This window comes from Maniola hyperantus, chromosome 19 (assembly GCF_902806685.2).
Source record: "Maniola hyperantus chromosome 19, iAphHyp1.2, whole genome shotgun sequence".
NCBI classification, from domain to species: Eukaryota; Metazoa; Arthropoda; class Insecta; order Lepidoptera; family Nymphalidae; genus Maniola; species Maniola hyperantus.
In genome coordinates this window covers 4,327,497-4,350,441 of record NC_048554.1, presented here as the reverse complement: position 1 = coordinate 4,350,441, position 22,945 = coordinate 4,327,497, and the positions used below count along the sequence as shown (strand labels likewise).

Here is a 22,945-nt window from a genome sequence, read left to right as displayed (position 1 = left end):
GCCATTTGTCTATGGCTTGGTGACCTTGGCGGCACTCCCGTTACCAAATGATAAAGAGAAGATTGTAATGCGATTACGAAGTTAAGTTACTTTTTATTACATTAAAAAACATAAGAAATTAATGAATTTTGTTTTATTGACCAACTATTACTTCAAAAATTTTTTTATGATCGCAAAACATTCGCAGTAATTTCGTGGAATGCGAATGTGAATGCGAATATGGAAAAATATGCAAATATCCGCGAATGCGAATGCGAATATTCGTTACATCACTAGTGTAGTGTAGACTGCAGTATTGTGGAGATGACCACAAACGATTTCACTAGACACTGAGGTTTACCACACAATTGGTTGTAGTGCGATTGCTCATGTGAATATATTTGGCTCGAAATTCGAATGTGATAGATATAATGTATACAGGGTGTAACCAGAATGCTGGCAAAAACGAAGATAGGTGATAGTACCTACTGATGATTACTGATGTGATACCACAAAAAACCGGCCAAGTGTAAGTCAGGCTCGCGCAACGAGGCTTCCGTTCTACAATCGTATTTTTTCGACATTTTGCACGATAATTCAAAAATATAAATATGATGCATAAAAATAAATAAAAATCTGTTTTAGAATGCACAGCCCTTTCATATGGTACCCCACTTAATATAGCTATCTTAATTCGAAAATTGAAAATACTAATTATTAGTTCATGAACACAATTTTTTTTTGTGTGATATACCCACAAATACACGGTTTACAGATTTTTCCACTAATGTCTGCTATAAGACCGACCTACCTGCCAAATTTCATGATTCTAGGTCAATGGAAGTAACCTGTAGGTTTCTTGACAGACAGATAGACAGACAGACATACTTGCGCATTTATTTTTGTTTTTGTGTTTCTGCACTCATCCGTGATTTTAATAATACGATACGAATGTACGTATTTGTATATAGGACGCACATTCGATTCGATAACCGAATACGGATGAGTGCACAAACGCTCTTAGTATGGATAAGTATATCTCGTCGTAGATATCGTATTAGATAAACGAATATCTACTCTAAATCTCAGTAATACTACTCGAAGCTTATGACAGTGTTTTGTTTGTACTCCTAATCAACTTTACACATTCCAAAGGATTCACCCTAATTAGGCTACTTCTTTCCGCTGTAGACCGCCAGAAATAATTTATTTTTCACATAGGTACCATTCCAACAGTGAAAAGAGCAACTGCCAAGTTTTTAACTGAGGTTTCCAATTCGGCGCGTATATTTTTTCTGAGTTTTCTCGGTAGAACGGACATTCCAAACCAGTGGGGCCAGTTCATTCGACTATAAAAGCAATTACAGAAGTTAATTCAAACAAAAAAGTTTCTATTCCTCTCTATTTCCAAATAATACCTAACAAAAGAATCCTTTTTACGACTTTCTGTCTGGAGAACATTAGCTACTAGATAAGGCTCACAATTTGGAAAAAAAATAATGAGGATTTTTTTTATTATCAAAGCTTAACTTCAATATTTAATTTTATCATACAAATATAATATCTACGAGTAGGTAGTTAGTTATAAATATTTTGGACTTAGGGCCAGTGCGTGCCAGACCTTCGTTTTTTTATAAAAGCTGGAAGTTTCTCTGCGTATTGTCCCCAACACGTCATGGAGGAATGATCAACGACTATGAAGTTTGGATCATGGTGGTTTTGGAAGATAACAGGTAATAAAGGTGTAAAAATCTTACGTCAAAGCATAAAGTCAAATTTCTTAATATTTTCTTTGGAATAGTACTTAAGTATTAAAAATCACGTCATGCCATTTGCCAGACACTTAAGTGTATCTTGCAGGGCTTGCCACCATACCAAGTCTCTGGCACTGACACAATATGACGTGATTTCTAATACTATTCCGAAGAAAATATAAAATAAATTACTTTATACTTTGACGTAAGATTTTTTACACAATAATATTATAATCTCCCAAAGCCCACCATGATCGAAACTTCATAGTCGCTGATCGTTCTTTCCCGCGTTGGCGACAACACGCAGAGAAAGTTTCAGCTTTTATAAAATAACGAAGGTTTAACACGCGCTAAGCTCTCTCTCTATTATTGATGACTGTAACAACTAGCAACAACTCATAAAATAATTGAATATATCATTTTATTTATCTAAAACGTTTCAGAATCAAATTCATCACTGTATTCCGGTACATCGCCACTTCTAAATCTTTGCTGGTCATTATTTACAAATCCTTGATTATTCTGGAATGGTCGCTGATTATTTAAAAGTCCTTGATTGTTCTGGAAAGGTTGTTGAGTATTTAAAAGTCCTTGATTGCTCTGGATAGGCTGTTGAGTATTTAAAAATCCTTGATTATTCTGCAGCGGTTGTTGAGTATTTGGAAAACCTTGGTTATTCTGTAACGGTTGGTTATTCTGAAAAGGTTGCTGAGTATTTTGAGCTACTCCACTACTAGTGGGGAAAGAAATGTTGTCCACAAAGCTGTTTGGTTTAAGAGGGTAGGACTGCGGTTGGTTCCGGTTCGTCTCTAGAGCCTGCCAGTTGAGGTACCAGAAGGGCTGTTTATCTTGAGGTAGTTGTCCAAGTCGGTTGACCAGGTCTCTATCACCGAGAGCTTCAACTGGAAGACGTTGTGTGGTTGTGGTTACGGTAGAGTTTTCACCAAATCTGTAATGTAAAGTTTTTAAATATAGTAAAAAGTAGGATACTTATTTTGTAAAAACTGACCGAAAATAGAACATATTCTGTCGGCCTGGTCTGTTCTGGTGGGAGGGCGGCTTCGGCCGTGGATAGTTACCACCCTACCGGCAAAGCCGTGCCGCTAATCGATTTAGCGTTCCGGTACGATGCTGTGTATAAACCACCGATCAGGGGTAAACTGCCATACCCCTTCCAAGTTAGCTCGCTTTTCACCGTAGACTGCAACATCACTTACCATAAGGTGAGAACGCGGTCAAGGGCTAACTTGTGTCCCAATAAAGACTAAATCAAAATCAGTTAATTCATTTAGGAGCTACGATGCCACAGACAGATACACTGACACTCATGTAAAATTTATAACTGAATAGAATAGAATATACCTACCTGTTTTTAAAAAGCTGTGATAGCCTAGTGGTTAGGACGTCCGTCTTCTAATCGGAGATCGGGGGCTCTATCCGGGATAGACATACCCGCCCGGTGCCCGGTGCCCGGTGCCCGGTGCCCGGTGCCCGGTGCCCGGTGCCCGGTGCCCGGGCACGCACCTCTAACTTTTCGGAGCTATGTGTATTTTAAGTAATTAAATATCTCTTGCTTTAACGTTGAAGTAAAACATCGTCAGGAAACATGCAAGGCTGAGAGTTCTCAATAATGTCCTCAAAAGTGTATGAAGTCTGCCAATCCGCACTTGGTCAGCGTGGTGGACCATGGCCAAACCGTTCCCATTTTGAGAGGAGACCTGTGCTCAGTAGTGAGCCGGCAATGGATTGATGATGATGATGATGATGATGATGAGTGTAAAAATGTAAAATTAACTAAACAGTGTGGCTAATTCCGTTGTACACATTCTCTAAACTAAACTAAAATGACACGTCTAAATCTGTTGCTATCCCTTTCATAATGTTGCTTGCGGAAAAGGATAGCACTATATTTTGACATGTTAATTTAGTTTAGTTTAGAGATTGTGTACAAGAGAATTGGCCCCATTAACTTTTTCTTTATTTTCACGATCTCTCTTATAGCATCCTAAGAACTTTATTACCTGTTTCCTAAAGTATCATTTTGTGCGGCGGCCGCGGCGGTCACCAAAGTCGTGGTTTCTATTGTGGGAAAACCTATGGGGCGACGACCAGCGTACGGTGACCTCTGGCTGGCACAAATTGCAAACAACGCTGAGACCAGGACATACTGGATAATACCCATGTTGATTAATGTATCTGGAATGAAAACACTAATTAGTAAAGTTATATAATTAAATTTGTTTTTTGTTCTTGCACCATTTATCTTTGGGCGGGCGTCTTCATTTTTTAGCTGAACGATAATTGTGGGAATTTAATTTAAGTAGGTAGCTAACTATATCTAATTTGTAACCTAGAAGAAAAAGGTAAAAGTTAAATTCAAATAATTCAGTAGGTATACTTAGGCCTGACTTACACCGCAAGCTAGCCGTGCCGTGCAGATATTGTGTGAAATTAGCAGAAGAAGAAGTTTCGCAGTGGCAAGCGCTGCGTGGTCTTATTATTCAGAGGTCTCGGGTTCGATTCCTGGCAGGGGTTTGGAATTTTATAATTTCTAAATTTCTGGTCTGGTCTGGTGGGAGGCTTCGGCCGTCACTGGTTACCATCCTACCGCCAAGCCATGCCGCCAAGCGATTTAGCGTTCCGGTACGATGTTGTGTAGAAACGAAACCAAAGGTGTATTGGTAAACTAAAAACTGCCATATATCCAGGTTAGCCCTCTTCCATCTTAGACTGCATAATCACTTACCACCAGGTGAGATTTAGTTTTTGCCATGAATTTAGTTTTCGCTTGCGACCAAAGCTGGTCGCTTCCCGACTTTTACTTTTAAGTGGTTCAATATTACCTATATCAAAGGATCGCACGCGAACGCATTAGGGCAATGTGTAACGGGGCTTTTTCGGCATTTATATGTAATAGGAAGTGATTTTCATTATAATATTCATTATTTGTTTGCTGTTCGCCGCGTCGCATAAGCAGGCTCATCAATAAATACCCCTGAATCCGGATGGGTTCGAATCTAAAACATACAGCGTACCAGCCAACAATTTAACTGATTTTGATGAAATTTTGTACAGAGTTAGCTTACATCCCGGGGAAGGACATAGTAGGCTATTTTTCATTCCAGAAAATCAAAGAGTTTCCCACGGGATTCTTGAAGGGTAATCCGTTTAACCGATTTATATGGGATTTGGTACAGAGCTTGCGTCGCAGAAATTGACAAAGGCAACTTTTTAACCCGGAAAAGCAAAGAGTTCCCACGGGATTTTAAAAACCTAAACCCACGCGTATCGATATCTAGTGTTATAACAATAATGCTCAATGGGATCTATTCAATGACGGGTGTATAACTTTGATTCGGGAGTTACTGTACGCGGAGAGCATTGCATGAACAGCATGCTGATTCGCTAACTCAGTGTCCAACGTTGAATGATAGCCACCGAGCTCATTTGGCATTAGTTGATTCTACATTGCTGTTTCACTGAGTGATTTTAAAATAATTATTCGTAAAAAACCTTCAATGGATTAAAAATAAATGTCAAATAAGCTCGGTGGGTATCATTAATCGTTGGACACTGAGTTAGCGAATCACCCTGGTCATTCACTGTTCTCAGCGTACTTACATTCAAAATCCTTGAATGTTTTATCGTTTTGTATTTTGTGTCTTTTTGTGTTTGTTTTTAAATATTTTATCATTGATCATCTAGTTAGTGTAAGTGGTACTGCCGTTCCAATTAGATGTGAAATAAATAAATAATATTTAAAATTATAAAATAATTCAGAGCCTCAATAGCTCAATCGGTAAAGGAGTGGACTGAAAACCGAAAGGTCGACGGTTCAAACCCCGCCCGTTGCACTATTGTGGTAGGTACCTACTCCTAGCACGAGCCTGATGCTTAGTTGGAGAGGAAAGGGGACTATTAGTCATTTAATATGGCTAATATTCTTTATTAAAAAATTAGTAATAATAACATTATCATTTCATAAGCTCTAAAAACGGTTATTTGTGTTATGATGCATTGTTTTCCCCAGATTAGAACGGTCAAGCGTTTGAAGAACCGGTTTCGGTGGGATTGCTAATTTATATGGAAATTAATACCTACGTTAAGAGTGGGTATGACGCACACTCGATGATTAAAGTTATGGAAATCGTAATTATTATTTGTATTACGACTAATTAATGAGAATAGGTAGGTAGGTAGGTACCTAGGTAAAATGTGACTCATTTATGTTAGATTAAAAATAATTCTAATAATTCTAGGGGATAAGCCCCCTATAATTATGTTTTTTTATTGTGTGTCCGATATTTGTTCTCCGATATGATGATCGGAGAACTTTTATAGCTGACATGGCTTTTTTTAGAGTTCCGTACCTCGTAAGAAAAAAAGGAAACCCTATAAGATCACTGATCTGTCTGTGTGTCTGTCCTGTCTGTCTGTCTGTCTGTCTGTCTGTCTGTCTGTCTGTCTGTCTGTCTGTCTGTCTGTCCTGTCTGTCTGTCTGTCTGTCGGTCTGTCTGTCTGTCTGTCCGTCAATAACACCTATAGTAGGTAGTTGATAGTTCCCGTTGACCTAGAATCATGAAATTTGGTAGGTAGGTCTTGTTATCATCAACCCATAGCCAGCTTACTACTGAGAACAGGTCTCCACTCAGAATGAAAAGGGTTTGGCCATAGTCCACCAGGCCAATTAGTGTTAATTAACAGACTTTTAGGTTTACTTTAAAAAGCTTCGACTGTTTTAAACTATCAACAATGATTTAATGATGATTCTGTTGATGTTTTATTATTTTTTATGGCACTTCTCACAATAATAATGACACATGATTAGTTTTTTGTAAGGTTCATTAATTGTTTTTAACATTAAAAAGCTGTTGGCAATACAATAAACCGGTTCCAGTGTTGTTCCTAATTTAATGTCCGAATATAAATTATAATATAGCTAAAGCTGGACCTAACTAAATCGCACAGCAACTGCTAGCCAGGACGTCACACCAAGCGCGCGCGTAATTTGTAATACTTCCATGGTAATAATAATACCATGGCATGTTCATGAAACGACCTTTGTTTCTATCTGAGATTTTTGCCTCTATGCAACATGAAAATCAGGTGTACCTACTACACACCTGATATTCATAAGAACAAAATATAAGAACAAAATTTTAAGCGCCGTTTTCTCGACATAGTTTTTTCTGACTTGCTGCCATTTCAATTACCACGGCAGAATAGAAGCATGTAGGTACGTGATATGAAACACAGAAGCGGGCTGCGAAGCTGAAATGGCAATGGTATGGCATATATTTAATCAGCATTTTTCGAACCGTTCCCAAGCCCTGATGACAATTCTAGGTGTCGCGTTAGACATGCCGCAGAGCGCTCCACTCGCGCGTTGTGTGTTTTACAAGCTTTATTCCTTTCCATCGTAGGCATTTTGTTTATTTTTGCAGTTCTTCTGTTTCAACAAAAAATTGTGTTGTACAAATTCAACTCACGTGCTATTTTTTATGAGGTTCACTTGTTTTGTTCACATTCAAAACTGGTCTAATATGGTGACATAATGAACCGGTTTCTGAAGTAGATCCTAATTTAATGGAACTAATGTCCTATGCCACTCGCCTATCGCACCTAGTCTGCAATGTAAGGGTCCATGCAGACGGACTGCGTTCGGACTACGAGGCAATATCAAAACGGCGGTTTTGATGCGGTTTTAGTGCAGATGACACACAGGATGAAACCAGAACGCTAGCAAAAACGAAGACAGCTGATAGTACTGATGATTACTGATACCAAAAAAAAACGCGAAAAATAATATGGGTAAGTAGTGATCTTTGAAACCGTGTAACTTTAGAACTAGAACTACACATAAACTAGTCTCTCAATAAGAACTGTTACTAATCGGTATTTTACTACGAAGATTTAAGGAAAAAGAAGTCAGGAAATCACCACGACTGCTAAATAAAATCGTTTTGTATGCGAAACGGGTTAGATCTTTCACATATTTCATAAATAATATAGAATTTAAACGTAATTCAAGTATGACTGGTCTACCGTTAACCTCGTCTTGTAAAATTCGCCGACCTGTTTTTTTTAATTTAATTATTAATTATGCCTATTATTTACCTACTTATTAGATTTATTTTTACAACGAATAGGTTTTTCCTCGACCTCCTTGGCGCATAAGCGAGTAGTCTTGTATAAGTGGGAGGTCCCCGATTCGATTCTCTGTAGGGTAGGGTCAATTTGACGATTTATCGATTCTGGTTTAGTGGAAGGCTTCAACAGTAGCTAGTTATTACCCTTCTAGCTAAGATCTGTTGCTAAGTGGTAAGATACCGTACAAAAATCGAGTATGATTATGAGTTTAATTTAATTAGTACCCATATCAGTACCCATATTATAAATGCGTAAGTGTGTTTGTTTGTTGGTTTGTCCTTCAATCATGTCGCAACGGAGCAACGAATCGACGTGATTTTTCCCATCTTCTATTAAGAATCTGATTAGTCGATTGAACACAAATCTCCTCTCCGCTCCGCTTGGGTCACTTAATAGATGTTGTGAATAAATTATCACGTCGTCTTTTAAAAATCTGATTGGTCGTCTGAACACATCTCTCCGTTCCGCTTAGGTGGATACCGGGCCTAATACGTGTTAAATCAGCGTAGGATACAATTTCGAACTATTCGCATCTAGGTTACACCGCCCACACCTGCCCTGAAATTACCAACTCTCGACGTCTGAACTTTGTGCCTGTTATGTAGCTACACATGCTACAAACATGTATAAGTAACAACTTATAAACGCTCTTTGCTGTGGTTGAAGGTAGGTAGGCGAGACACATGGGCTGAGATCAGAGGCGTCTCTAGCCCTTGTGGCGCCCGTGTGCAACCAGTACCCTGGCGCCCTCTAGTCTAGTAGGAGCAGGGTCAAAATGGAATACTAACAGTTATATTTTCATACGGAAATTCGGATGCAAATGGTGCAATTTCAAATGATGATTTTAAATGTTGACGGCGTCGGCCATAACACGAGCGCAAGGTCTTTGAGAGAGCCGGCATCGACGCATCTTTGGAGGTGTCGCATTAGAGGGCGCTCGGCGCCCCCTTGGCCCCGGCGCCCGTGTGCGCCGCACACCCTGCACCATAGGTAAAGACGCCTCTGGCTGAGATTTATACAGGTGTAACCAGAACGCTAGCAAAAACTTAGCGTTATTGTTATACTACCTCAAGACAATCCAATACAATCCAATTTAGTGATTTGGTATTTTTCAAACTAGCAATGTGTAGCGTGCAAAACTCGGGTCAATGCCCCGCCTACGACCCGGCATTGACTCCGAGTGGCCTAGTCATGCAACTTTCGTTGACCTCTAGCGTCAGTCAGATGTTTTATTTGGAATATATCGTAAACTTTTACAAACTTATAGGATTTCTTTATATATTTTTTTCACGTTTTTATCCCACTCTATTACTTCTTGTCCCGGGATACCAATGAGTTCTGAAAACAGATATAATAGGAAAAGTTGACTGACTGACGGATCTATCAACGCACAGCTCAAACTAGTGGACGGATCGGGCTGAAATTTGGCATGCAGATAGCTACTATAACCTTGATATCCGCTAAGAAATGATTTTTGAAAATTCAATCCCTAAGGGGGTAAAATAGGTATTTCAAATTTGTGTAATCCACGCGGACGAAGTTGCGAGCATAAGCTAGTATAAAATGAAAGGTGACTGAAGTTATCCGCAAAAAGTACAATGCTAAGCTTGCATTCCGAAGTGGGCATAAGCTACTTTTTAGGGTTCCGTACCTCAAAAGGAAAAACGAAACCCTTATAGGATCGCTTTGTTGTCTGTCTGTCTGTCGGTCTGTCAAGAAACCTACAGGGTACTTCCCGTTGACCTAGAATCATGAAATTTGGCAGGTAGGTAGATCTTATAGCTGAAATTCGGGGAAAAATCTGAAAACCGTGAATTTGTGGTATGTAACTACAAATTCACAAAAAAAAAAAAATGTGGTCATGAACTAAGACTAAGATAACTATATCAAGTGGGGTATTATATGATAGGTCTTCACCTGTGCATTCTAAAACAGATTTTTATTTATTTTTATGTATCATAGTTTTTGAATTATCCTGCAAAATGTCGAAAAAATACGACTGTAGTACGGAACCCCCCTTGCGCGAGCCTGACTCGCACTTGGCTGGTTTTTTCATTACAGAAAATTTAAGTTCCCACGGGATGTTTAGAAAACCTAAATCAACACGGATGAGATTGCGGGCATCATCTACTCGTAGTGAACTGATAAATACGACGAAACATGTCTCCCAGACAGAAATCATAAAATATTTCTCACAATAGCAAAAAGTACATATCCAGGCAAAACACAAAACTACAAAATAAAATAAGTCGTTTGAGAAACGATGCTTTTTAGGGTTCCGTACCTCAGAAGGAAAAACGGAACACTTAAAGGATCACTTTGCTGTCTGTCTGTCTGTCTGTCTGTATGTCTGTCTGTCTGTCTGTCTGTCTGTCTGTCTGTCTGCTGTCTGTCTGTCTGTCTGTCTGTCTGTCTGTCAAGAAACCTACAGGGTACTTCCCGTTGACCTAGAATCATGAAATTTGGCAGGTAGGTAAGTCTTATAGCAGGCATTCGGGGAAAAATCTGAAAACCGTGAATTTGTGGTTACAACACACAAAAAGAATTAAATTGTGGACATGAACTAATAATTAGTATTTTCAATTTTCGAAGTAAGATAACATATTAAATGGGGTATCATATGAAAGGTCTTGACCTGTGCATTCTAAAACAGTTTATTTTTTATTTTTATGCATCATAGTTTTTGAATTATCGTGCAAAATGTCGAAAAAATACGACTGTAGTACGGAACGCTCGTTGCGCGAGCCTGTTTCGCACTTGGCCGGTGTTTGTGGAGTTCAGATGAGTAGGTATGTATGTAGTTTGCCATGTTCTGTTTTTAATAAATTACTTAAAATTCCAAATTAGGTAAAATATACGCGCCATAATCCTGTATCTAAATATATAAAAGGAAAAGGTGACTGACTGATTGACTGATCTATCAACGCACAGCTCAAACTACTGGACTGATCGGGCTGAAAATTGGCATTCAGATAGCTATTGTGACGAGAATCCGCTAAGAAAGGATTTTTGAACTCAAGCACTAAGAGGATAAAATAGGGGTTTGAAATTTTTGGTCAAGCTAATGTAAATGAAAGACAATAGGTATACTTAGATTTGAAAATACCTACATAATTAGTTAAATACTAACTAAATGCTAATTTTATATCATACTTTTCAAAATTATTCGATCGAGACGATATAAATATAATATAACTATACCTGTTACAACAAAATCCGTATCTTGTAATACACACTCACACTTCAGACGTTTATATTATTTTAAAATTTAATTTAATTATTTCATAAAAATTTCATATTATCAAGTCGCCAACACTGACATACGTAAACAGACTGACTTTAAATTGAGAAACACATTATTTATAAATACTTGAGAGCTATTAAGAAAACAAAAGAGACAGATGATATGGATTATCTAGAGAGAAAAAGAAACAGAAACCTAAATTAAAATAACAGGTAAACGAGTCACCTAGGATTCCATCTGTCATTCATCGGGTTTTCCCTATTTACAGGGGACATTTTTTTAATGGATCTTGAATAAAAAATTTACTCTAAAATTATTAAGTTAAGACCTTATTACCTTAATTACATTACATGACTGCGCAACGCGAAGGAGTCATCAGTCAAATAAAATTATTATAAAAATAACTAAGTAACTGTAATTAGAAGTTATACAGGCGTATACCTACTTAGTTGCAAGTAAAGTTTTGTTAAGTAGGTACCTAGTTTGTTCTGATCATACGAGTTGGTACGCCTTGATTACTTATATTAATATACCTATATATAGGTATAACATACAACTTATATATAACATAATATACCTAATAAAATATTCGAGTAGGCAAGATTGCTGTATTTCGTCAATTAATGAATTCAAGAATAATTTATTATGTAAATTGATAATATTGAAATAGGTACTTTAGTTCACGTAAGACGTAGACGTAGACGTGTTATACTTTTTGGGATTTACGCGGTCGGGTTTTTGTTTTTAATTACTTTTTTAATATTATGTTTGATGACGTCTTTGGAGCAGTTCTTGGTACATTTAGTGGTTAATAGTGACTGTGGATATACAGTCTACACGGGCAGCTCCAGCAGTTGATTGTTACAAGGACTGATCGAGCAGTCGTAGTCGCCTGTTTTATTGTTGTTGACTAGCTGACCCGGCGAACTTCGTACCGCCTAACAGTCAATTCTTTTTCAGGCAATTTTAAAAAAATTCTCTCCGTAAGAACCATCCTCGTACTTCAAGGAATATTATAACAAAAAGAATTAGCGAAATCGGTTCAGCTGTTCTCAAGATTTGCGATCAGCAACACATTCAGCGATTCATTTTTACATAGAGAAGAAGATAAGTCAGAGGTCGATCCATACTAATAATATTATAGATGTATGTATCTCTATGAGATACTGCCTTTTCATGGCCCTTAAGTTTATTCGATTTTTACTTCGTTTCAGAGATAACTACTTAATTTATACTTAGCTTACATTTCGGAGATAGACCTATGCTACTTTTTATTCCGGAAAATTAAATAATTTCCACGGGATTTTGTTGGTAGGTAAAACCGCACCACGCATAGACGAAGTCGTTTAATGTTCCATTATTATGAGCATCACCACTTAATGATCATTTGATAATGGAAATAACATCAATCAAAGAAACACCTGATACATTAATTATCACAGATTTGTTTGGGACTTAAAATTAAATTCGAATTAAAAATGACTTACAAAATACTATCTGTCCCGGCTTACTCACGTGTGTAGTCGACGTTAGCCCGACTAGTTTCGAACCCATCCGGGGTCCTTTTTCAAGGGAGTCCTTACAAAAATTTAGATTTTAACTAGCTTATTCTCGCAACTTCGTCCGCGTGGACTACAAAAATTTCAAACCCCTATTTTAGCTCCTTAGGGGTTGAATTTTCAAAAATCCTTTTTTAGCGGACGTCTACGTCATAATGGCTATCTGCATGCGAAATCTAAGCCCGATCCGTCCAGCAGTTTGAGCTCTGCGTTTATAGATCAGTCAGTCAGCTTTTCCTTTTATATATATATAGATTTATTTTAAGCATAAAAATATGGTCCATAAAGAAAATGATGATGGAATGAAGAAAACTAAGAAAAAACTTTGTATTGCACGCCAAAGGAAAAAATACAGATGAAGATTCATAAACCAAGCACTCAAAGGCGGCCTTACTGCTACACGTGTTTCTTATAAAAATAAAATTTTAAAAGAGTTCCTTATAATATAGAAAACTTGTCTCTCATGAAAGCAACCGCCTTCTTTGATAAATTGAGTCTTAGAGCATAAGACGGACTTAAAATTGAGTAATGGACTACTCCACGTTTCTTAATCTGTTTATAGATATTTCGCAAAGTAAGTAAATCTTCTTAGTTTTTTAGGGTTCCGTACCTCGAAAGAAAAGGAAAGCTTATAGGATCACTTTTTTGTCCGTCTGTCTTTCAAGACTCTTTTTCTCAGGAACGCGTGGAACTATCAAGTTGAAATTTCAAATATTAGGTCAACGGCCTCTCGAAGCTGTAAAAAAATACTTCTAAGTCAATGCACTCGAAAAATACGGCCACATATTCACAACATAAATCAAACCACACACACACTCACAAATACACACACACATGCATATGTTGTGTATCACCTACTAGGTATTTTTACTAGTTGCTTTACAATATAATTATTTGGTCTCTTCAAACGTACCTACTGTTATAATTAATAACTATTTGTACTTAAGTAATCTGTTAAACAAAATTGTCATCCTATTTGACCTTATTTTAAGTCTGAAATGTAAAATTATATTATCTGTAACGGTGTTGATAACAAATAAATGAACAAAATAAAAAATAAAACCTATTAGGGTACTACCGTTGACGTAGAATTATGAAAGACAAGAATAGAATTTTTATTTTTCCTGACCTTTTTCCGTTCCCAGGAAATGGCAATAAAGTTTGGTTTACCGGGTAATCCCCGAAATCGAGAAGTTTTGAAAGTTGTTAGTTGTTGTTTTGTAATATCTGCACTGTTAACCCATATTCGCAATAAAGAAATTTGAATTTGAATTTGATATTTTTTTACCAAAAATCAAGTAAAACAAGTTATTTAATTATATATAAGCTAATCATATTTTGTCTCAGAAGTAGTTCAAATTTATATTATCAACTAGCTGCACCGGCGAACTTCGTACCGCCTAACAGTCGATTCTTTTTCAGTTTTTTTTTTAATTTTTCTCTCCGTACGAACCATCCCGTACTTCAAGGAATATTATGAAAAAAGAATTAGCGAAATCGGTTCAGCTGTTCTCGAGATTTGCGATCAGCAACACATTCAGCGATTAATTTTTATATATAGAGATTACTTACTAATAAAAAAGTGGATAGATATCATCGATATAAATGACAAGATATTCCCAAGCGAATAAAATTTTCCACGGTTTTGGAACCAAATAAATCATCGCCACCTCTTAGATACTAATGAACGATCCGTTTGAAATCCAGACGTCACTGAGGTTGCATTGGTGCTAAATAAACATTTTAGGACCAATGAGTCGGTACCATTTTGCTTGATCATTGGCCCTGTCCTTACGAAGTAATATAGAAGTCTATGGTAGATAAACAAATAGACTCTCTTTCACAGAGATATCATTTTAGAATATTGAATCAAAGTAACTCGGAAATCATAATTTTATTCCACAGCTTTGCAGATTCGCACTTGACCGGTTTTTTTTATTTCAAGATTTCCACTTTATTTTCCGCTATGGCATAACTTTTCCAATAAATACAAGTTTTCTTATACTATCTTGATTGGCAAATAGATGGCAAATAGTAAGTTCATCTTGCTGTCAACTGGCAAACAAAAACAATTTGGTCCCTCTTGGAAACCAGCCAGGATGTGAAATGAATGAAGAATGCGGTCATGAATATTAGATTTGGGGTTCAAACATACTATACTAGCAGTTGCTAGCACAGTTATATACTTAACATACATAGCACAGTTTTTCGTAAAACTGTGATACTAGTTAACTTTATTGAAGGCATTGGAGATTCCACCACCTTGAATAAAACTTCTAACTTGAATAAAACAAAAGCCATGAGACGACGTCCGTCTCCTATTCGGGAGGTCGGGGATTCGATCCTGGGCACGCACCTTTAACTTTCCGAAGTTATGTGCATTTTAATTAATTAAATATCACTTGCTTTAACGCTGAAGGAAAACATCGAGAGGAAACCTGCATGCCTGAGAGTTCCCCATAATGTTCTCAAAGGTGTGTGAAGTCTACCAATCCGAACTTGGCCAGCGTTGTGGACCGTGGCCAAACCCTTCACATACTAAGAGGAGACCCGTGCTCTGTAGTGAGCCAGCCAGGGATTGATCATGATGATGATGATAAATAAAACTTCAACACAGGTTTGTTTACGTATTGTAATCATTATAATCGAACATATTTCATAAAATCACTTTCTCTTTAAAGATGTTCTTCATTAGATGACGCTGGCAAAACTGAAGCGGTACTTCTACGTATCCTGCAAATATAAGAGAAAAACCCCGGTCGAGTGCGAGTCGGAATCGCACACGAAGAGTTCCGTACCATCGTACAGGTGATAACTATTGTAACTAATGTAGTTTTTAATATGCATGGTGGCAATTTTGAAATTTATCATCTTAGCTTTTTGATTATTTGTTGTTATAGCGGCAATAGAAATACACACTGTGAATTTTAATTCTCGACCCATTACGGGTCATGAGATACAGCTAGATAGACAGACAGACGGACGGACACTGGAGGTTTAGTAATAGGTGCTGTTGGTATTTATTTACTAGCCGTGTTCCTTTGCTTTTTGAGTTGTACATACGCAATGAATAAAATTATTTTTGCGCGTGCATCTTTCTTTATCTCTCACAAGTGACTTTGCTATAAGTTTAATCACCAGCGCGTGCACGAATCGCGCACATGCGCATAAAAAAAAGCATACGAACACGGCTTTTTATTTTAAAAGGTGAACCGTAGGTACTTTTGACATGACAGTTGACACATAGAGCTAAAATGGCGAGTGAGATCTTATAATGTATGCTTCCTAGTTCCTGAACTCGCGACGACGACGCGCGATTCCTTTCAATAATGGAAATAAGAACGCCTGTTTCTTTTCCGTGGTTTCTTCTTCCGAACAAGACGTATGATTCGAGTAAGCGCTGTACAACCAGGTTGATCCTGTGCGTGAAAATGAGCACTCCTTCTGTCACCAGATACGGCAATTAACCGTGGTGAAATGCCTTGTAGTTTTTAGGGTTCCGTCACAGTTTTAGGGTTACATCAAAAGGAAAAAGGAACCCTTACTATATGAATTAATCGAAGGTACCTGAATAATCTTCATCTCCTCTACAGTTAATCATGTCGAGGTAGCAGCCATTATTGAAAGTCCTGTATACATAGCCTCTGAATTTGGAAGCTGCACACACTGGGCGGTAGTGACTTGGGCAGAAGACTGGGCAAGACTCGCCGTACATCCGTCGAGAAAGGGCAAAATGTTCCTTGATGCAGAATCGTAGAGGCGTTTTGATGAAATCTGTAAAATCAAAATCAAAATATTTTTTTGACCTGACCGGACGTGTATTGTACATTCAAACAAATGCATGGCTCACACGCCTTCAGGTGCCTGATGAAAAAACCTGACGTGTATTGCCAGCCTAACCGTTTCTGTCTTTAGTCGAATGTCGTCCAACGATCGCTTCACTGCTCTCGATTTTTAACAAAATGCCTATTATTCACTTGTATGTGGTAACAACAATATTATGCCATGTATAACAGCAATTGAAGTTCCGCGCATTGCTGGAGCGAGCTGCAGGTCTAATCTAGGCTATTCTATAATCTTCGATTATTTATTATGCTTTTTTCAGGAGCATCATTTTAAACTAATTGTGTAAAGGCAAGTCCAAAATAGATTGTGGAATTTTGTTATAAAGATTATTCTCGTAGATTATCTGTATCAAGGTGGTAGGCAGTGACGACAACGTGGCAACTGGCTATTATAGTGTGCGACAGGTCGAGATGGCAATCGGGATGGGGACGCCCCGCAGACCCGCGCAGCCTCCGCGCTATACCGGACAGGTGCGGGCAAGCGCGGGTGACGTGCTGGGCGTCCCCCCACCTCATACCCCGATTGCCATCTCGACCTGTCGCGGACTATATACGTATGTTACAGCTATAAAACCGCCATTTTGTGGAATAATAAATGTGCACATAAATTGAATAACATTAAGGAAAACTCCAGCGATTAGTCGCAGGTCAGTAACAAGATGAAGGGAAATCGTACAAATCTAATGATGTTGCATTTATTTAATGCTCTGCAGCTGGCCGGGGCTCTCGAGTTCAGAGTCAGACATTATTTTGATTACTTTTCTTTCTGAGTTAATTATCGTTAATTAATAGGTACAATAATCTTGACCAGAAAAATAAAAAACCTGCTCTGGGGTGCTAAGTTTGAATTTGTCTATGCCATAATACGTTTGTCATATAAAAATAGGTTCCATTGGTTTTCCTTTATAACTTAAAAAACCGGCCAAGTGCAAGTCAGGCTCGCACACCGAGGGTTCCGTACTATAGTCGTATTTTTTCGTCATTTTGCACGATAATTCATAAACTATAATGCATAAAAATAAATAAAAATCTGTTTTAGAATGCACAGGTAAATCCCTTTCATATGATATCCCACTTGATATAGTTATCTTACTTCGAAAATGTACATTAAAAAACAGAGTTTTATTTATTTTTATGCATAATTAATAGTTTTTGATTTATCCTAAGTCCTCATCCCAAATTCACGGAAAAATACGTATCTTCTTGTAATATACCTAAACCTACTTTTAAAATAAACTAGTGGCGCCAGGAAAAACATTAGGAAGATTAATGTGACATATATATAGACGCCTACAAATGTCACTTGCCCGTAAGGACGAGGAGGAAAACCTTGTAAATGAACGACATCGATATTTTTCCAATAAATTCCCGCATTTATCGCATGCTAGTTTATTATACTATTATATTCAGCGACAGGTCAAGATGGCAATCGGGGTATGAGGCTGGGGGACGTCCCGCACACCCGCACGTCACCCGCGCTCGTCCGCACTGGGTTAGCGCGGTGGCTGTGCGGATGTGCGGGGCGTTCCCTCCCCGATTGCTATCTCGACCTGTCGCGTACTTATACCTATCTATCTACCTAGGTAATAAAGTGTTATGAGAAACGGTTTTTCCATTGCCTTTTTCCTAGCTACCTATCTACTTTATGGAAGCTAGAGAATAATTGAGCCGGTAGCACTCATTAGCAAGTTTTATTTTTTGGGTTCCGTACCTCAAAAGGAAAAAAGGAACCCCTTTTGTCTGTCGTGTCTTTAAAGAAAATCTATAATAGGTACTTTCTGTTGATATAGAATCGTGAAATTTGGCAGGTAGGTAAGTATAGTAAGCGATAGATCGAGATTGCAATCGGAGTGGAGACGTCCCGATTAATCGAAGATTATGTCAATAATAAAAAAAACCGGCCAAGTGCAAGTCAGACTCGTGCACCGAGGGTTCCGTATTACAGTCGTATTTTTCGACATTTTGCACGATCAATTTTTTTTCATGCAAATATCATTGTTAGATACTTTGCTACTAGTTTTTTTACAGGCATTTCTTATACATACTACTTACTTACTAGACTAGAGGTGTCAAATACTGTTAAAGTTTTAACTTTAATGTGTAATGTTATAAATAATTGTTTAAAAAAATGGATTTATTAATAAGTACCCCCATATAAATGTGAAAGTGTGTTTGTTTGTTGGTTTATTGGTTTGTCCTTCAATCACGTCGCAACGGAGCAACGGATCGACGTGCTTTTTGCATGGATATAATTAAAGACTTGGAAAGTTACATAGGCTACTTTTTATCACGGAAAATCAAAGAGTTCCCACGGGATTTTTAAATACCTAATTCCACTCGACGAAGTCGCGGGTATCAGCTAGTACGTTATAAAAATAACAATGTTAGTGAAATTTGCATATATAGGCAGCATTGACTTATATATAACTTCGTAAGAACAGGGCCATTGAACAAGCAAAATGGCACCGATTCATTGATCCTAAAATGTTTATTTTGAACCAATGCAACCTCACTGACGTCTGCATATCAAACGGCAACTCGAGATCATTGAGATAGCTAAACTACTGTAGTCTTACCCGAATACGCACTTTCCATAACCCTCCGTGTACAGTTTAACAACTGTGATCTTACCTGAATCATGGCACTGTGCATAGCCGGCCATAGCGCAACGACTAGGGAACATCTTGTAGGTCTTCTTGTTTATGTCAAAAGCACATACCATGTCATATTCTACATCTTCGGCAGGACAATCGATAAGGCATTCTTGACTATCTACGCTGAAAATTACTGAAAAATAATATAAATTTTTAGTTATAACTTTATAGCTAAAATGCGAAATGCGCCTGTACTGGCCACTAGGCAGTCAGCCGCTGCTACACACACGTTACACACTACCTACTCTGTTTTCATCATCATCATCATGATCAACCCATCGCCGGCTCACTACAGAGCACGGGTCTCCTCTCAGAGTGAGAAGGGCTTTGGCCATAGTCTACCACGCTGGCCATGTGCGGATTGGTACACTTCACACACCTTTGAGAACACTATGGAGAACTCTCAGGTATGCAGATTTCCTCACGATGTTTTCCTTTACTGTTAAAGCAAGTGATATTTAATTACTTAAAACGCACATAGCTCAGAAAAATTAGAGGTGCGTGCTCGGGATCGAACCCCCGACCTCCGATTAGAAGGCGGACGTCCTAACCGCTAGGCTATCACAGCTTACTATGTTTTACTTTTACATATTCTCTATTCTGTAAGATTAATAGCATTTTCGTGAAATGTATAAGATTATGCGATAAAATTCAGTTTACATGGCAAATCTGATTTGGGGGAATCCATCAAGGAACGAGAAGTTGATTGAAGATAAAGTGAGGGAAGAATTCGATTTCCGCTGGATTTAGGTACCTATTATTTACTTTAGGCTACAAGTAATGTGCCTAGGTTTCAGTGGTATTGGGCAAATGGGTGATGTCAGCTACTTTTTCAATGCAGATTTAGGGTTATTAAATTTCCCATAGGAACTCTTTGATTTTCCGGGACAAAATAGCCCATGTCCTTCCCCGGGATGCAAGCCCTGGGCTGTATCAAATTCTGTCAAATAGGTTAAACATATGGGCCGTGAAAAGCTAGCAGACAAACAGACACACTTTCGCATATTTATAATATTAGTATGGATTATTAGGTTTAAACAATTCTATACATATACATCTTTTTTAGATTTTTTAAGTTATGAAATAAGTATATATAAGAAACTTACCATTTAAAATAACAATTATTGCAGTAACAATTTTATTATTATTTTTCATTTCAATTTTGTGCACGCGTGTTGGAAAATCAATTAATTTGCACTTTGTGAAAGATTAAAAATATCTATGCATTCAAGATAAAGTAAAGTTGATTATTTTTAGTCATATTTTATTATTGAACTAAGTATACGCTTGCTAATTTATTAGATGTAAGTTTTTTTTAAAATTACATACAAAACTTTTTTAACTGACTGTACCACTTTCTATCTTTGAACTTTGTTATTATGATAAAATAACAACAAAAGTGAGTTATTAAAATTTAGTATATTTTAAACTTGACTGAATTATAAATTTTAATTATAAAATTACTGTGAATTTCGAGGTTTCCTAGCGGTTCGGATTAGAAACGAGGAAGCAAGTCGCTTCATACGTGTCCGTGGAATTTCGCCTACCTACGGGTGCATACCTTGGCAATGCCCTGTGGTAGGTACGATAGCAGAAAGGGTGAACTTTACTGCAAAACTTAAAACCGGGCAAAAACAATAATGAGGTATTGGGTTTCTGTCAAGAAATTCTCAGGACTAGCCCAGCGGAAATTGACGGTATTACACCTCCGTGCCTCGGAAAGCACGTAAAGCCATCGGTCCTGCGACTGATGTCTCCCCGGTCGAATCGAAATGTCGTACCTTCGGATTATGGGAGTAAGGAAATTGAGGCTGAGATCTATAGAGCGCACGTTGACTTTGCTCAGACTTAAGACACTGTTAAAACGAGACAGCGCTATACCGCTGGCTTAGTCTGTCTCGTTTTAACTGAAACTTAAGTCTAAGCAAAGTCAAAGTGCGTTCTATAGGTTTCAACAAAAGTGTTCCAGTGTTGGTAAACCCTTCTCATATTGAGAGAAGACCCGTCCTTAGTAGTGGGCCGGTGATTGGTTGAGATGATGTCTTTAAAACACCGTGTAGTATATTGCACTGATATTCTTTACTGAATTAAAAAATGAAAATAGCTTACGGGCAAATAAAGCAAAATACAACCAACAACGGTCCGAGAGAGAACGGAAATACAATGCCACGGAAAACTAAGAAAATGTCCCTTGTGAATTCCCCTATTGAATATTTGGCTTTTCAACAAAATACAGCTATATTTTTATTTTTGTCATGATAAAATTGCTACGACGGGAAATGCATTCGTTTGCGAAATCTCTTCAATAGATTCTACCATTCGATGTTTTTCGAAAGTTTTTGGACCATTTGTTTCCCGACACGCTTTGTCTGAATATACTATTCATCTGCTTACATCAAGGGTACAAACCTTACGACATACCTACCGCACCCGTAGATCAAAACTGTTTCAACTCAAAAACCTCGCCTTTTGAGATGATATCGTAGTCATGAGATCATCAGTTCCTATATTCCGTCGAATCGATTTGCTTGGTTGGTTGGTTTTTCGATACTATTTTTCTTCATCTGATTGATTTAGATGTTTAAAAATCCTGCGAGAACTGTTTGATTTTCGTAGCAGTTCTTTTACAGTGCTATAAGTTCTTAAGTATGGGTTGCCTGGAAGAGATCACTTTAGTGATCACTTTACGCCCTATGTTTTTTAAGTGTATCCTGTATTCTTACTCTCTGTAATTTTGTTAACAATAAAGTTGTTTTAAATTTAATTTAAATATTAATGACACTTAATAAAGTAATTACAATAACTTTATTTAATAGCTACGGATTTCCAGGGCCAACAAAAGAAAGAGCTCACACAAACGACAGGAAAGTGGGTAAATGGGACATAATGGACCTTTTTGTATTTTCTGTTCAGTAATGGCATTCAAGATGTTTGCCAAGTTAAGGTCTGGCACACGAGGTCTACTCTGTGTCGGAGGTAAGCTGGGTTACGATTTTCGTCAAAAATAAATGTTTTGAGGGTGAAGTGTATGTATGTTTGTTTATTCCACCATAACATCTAAATGCCTGAACAGATTTAGATTTATGAGGTACCTATCGTTAGAAATTAGAATCCTTACGTCAGTCCCAGTGACACTGACTAGGTAATATAAAGAAAAAGTCCAATATGCCGGACGTAGGTTTGGCGCATATTTGAAACGTGATTTTTTTAGGGTTCCATACTTCAAAAGGAAAAACGGAACCCTTATAGGATTACTTCGTTGTCTGTCTGTCTGTCAAGAAACCTATACGGTACTTCCCGTTGACCTAGAATCATGAAATTTGGCACGTAGGTAGATCTTATAGCACTCATAAGGGGAAAAATCCTAAAACCATGAATTTGTGCTTACATCACAAAAAAAAGTGTTCTTGAACAAATAATTAGTATTTTCAACTTTCAAAGTATTGATTGATATACCAAGTGGGGTATCACATGAAAGGGCTTTCTTTACCTGTACATTCTTTTTTATTTATTTATTTTTATGCATTATAGTTTTTGATTTATGGTACAAAATGTGGAAAAAATACGACTGTAGTACGGATATAACCGGCCAACTGCGAGACAGTCCTCGCTGCATGGCAGCGAGGGCTGTTTCGCAGTTGGCCGGTTTTATTTACTTTTAGTTTTAGTCGTGTTTTTTAAAATTAAGACTTGTTGTGTATGGCTTATTTCTTTTATGATATTTATTTTTTCTTATTACACACAGTCCTACGTTAATACC

General features: G+C 37.6%; 2 protein-coding genes across 2 annotated transcripts in view; both read right to left on the bottom strand.

Annotated features, from left to right (window-relative positions):
- Positions 1-22,945, bottom strand: part of LOC138403628 (facilitated trehalose transporter Tret1-2 homolog) — a 321,523-nt gene that overhangs the window by 244,483 nt on the left and 54,095 nt on the right. The window lies entirely within an intron of this gene.
- Positions 142-11,232, bottom strand: LOC117991199 (uncharacterized). Its single transcript, XM_034978747.2, has 3 exons — positions 11,085-11,232; positions 3,755-3,929; positions 142-2,682 (listed from the first exon to the last, which is right to left on the bottom strand). The coding sequence occupies exons 2-3, from the start codon at positions 3,913-3,915 to the stop codon at positions 2,163-2,165; spliced, it is 681 nt and encodes a 226-aa protein (XP_034834638.1). The 5' UTR covers positions 3,916-3,929; positions 11,085-11,232; the 3' UTR covers positions 142-2,162.

What these genes read in the sequence shown, in the direction of transcription:
- LOC117991199 (XM_034978747.2), bottom strand. Translation starts at nt 3,915, where the DNA reads ATGGGTATTATCCAGTATGTCCTGGTCTCAGCGTTGTTTGCAATTTGT. An exon ending in AATGATACTTTAGGAAACAG is followed by an intron (nt 2,683 to 3,754) that starts GTAATAAAGTTC and finishes TTTACATTACAG; the next exon opens with ATTTGGTGAAAACTCTACCG.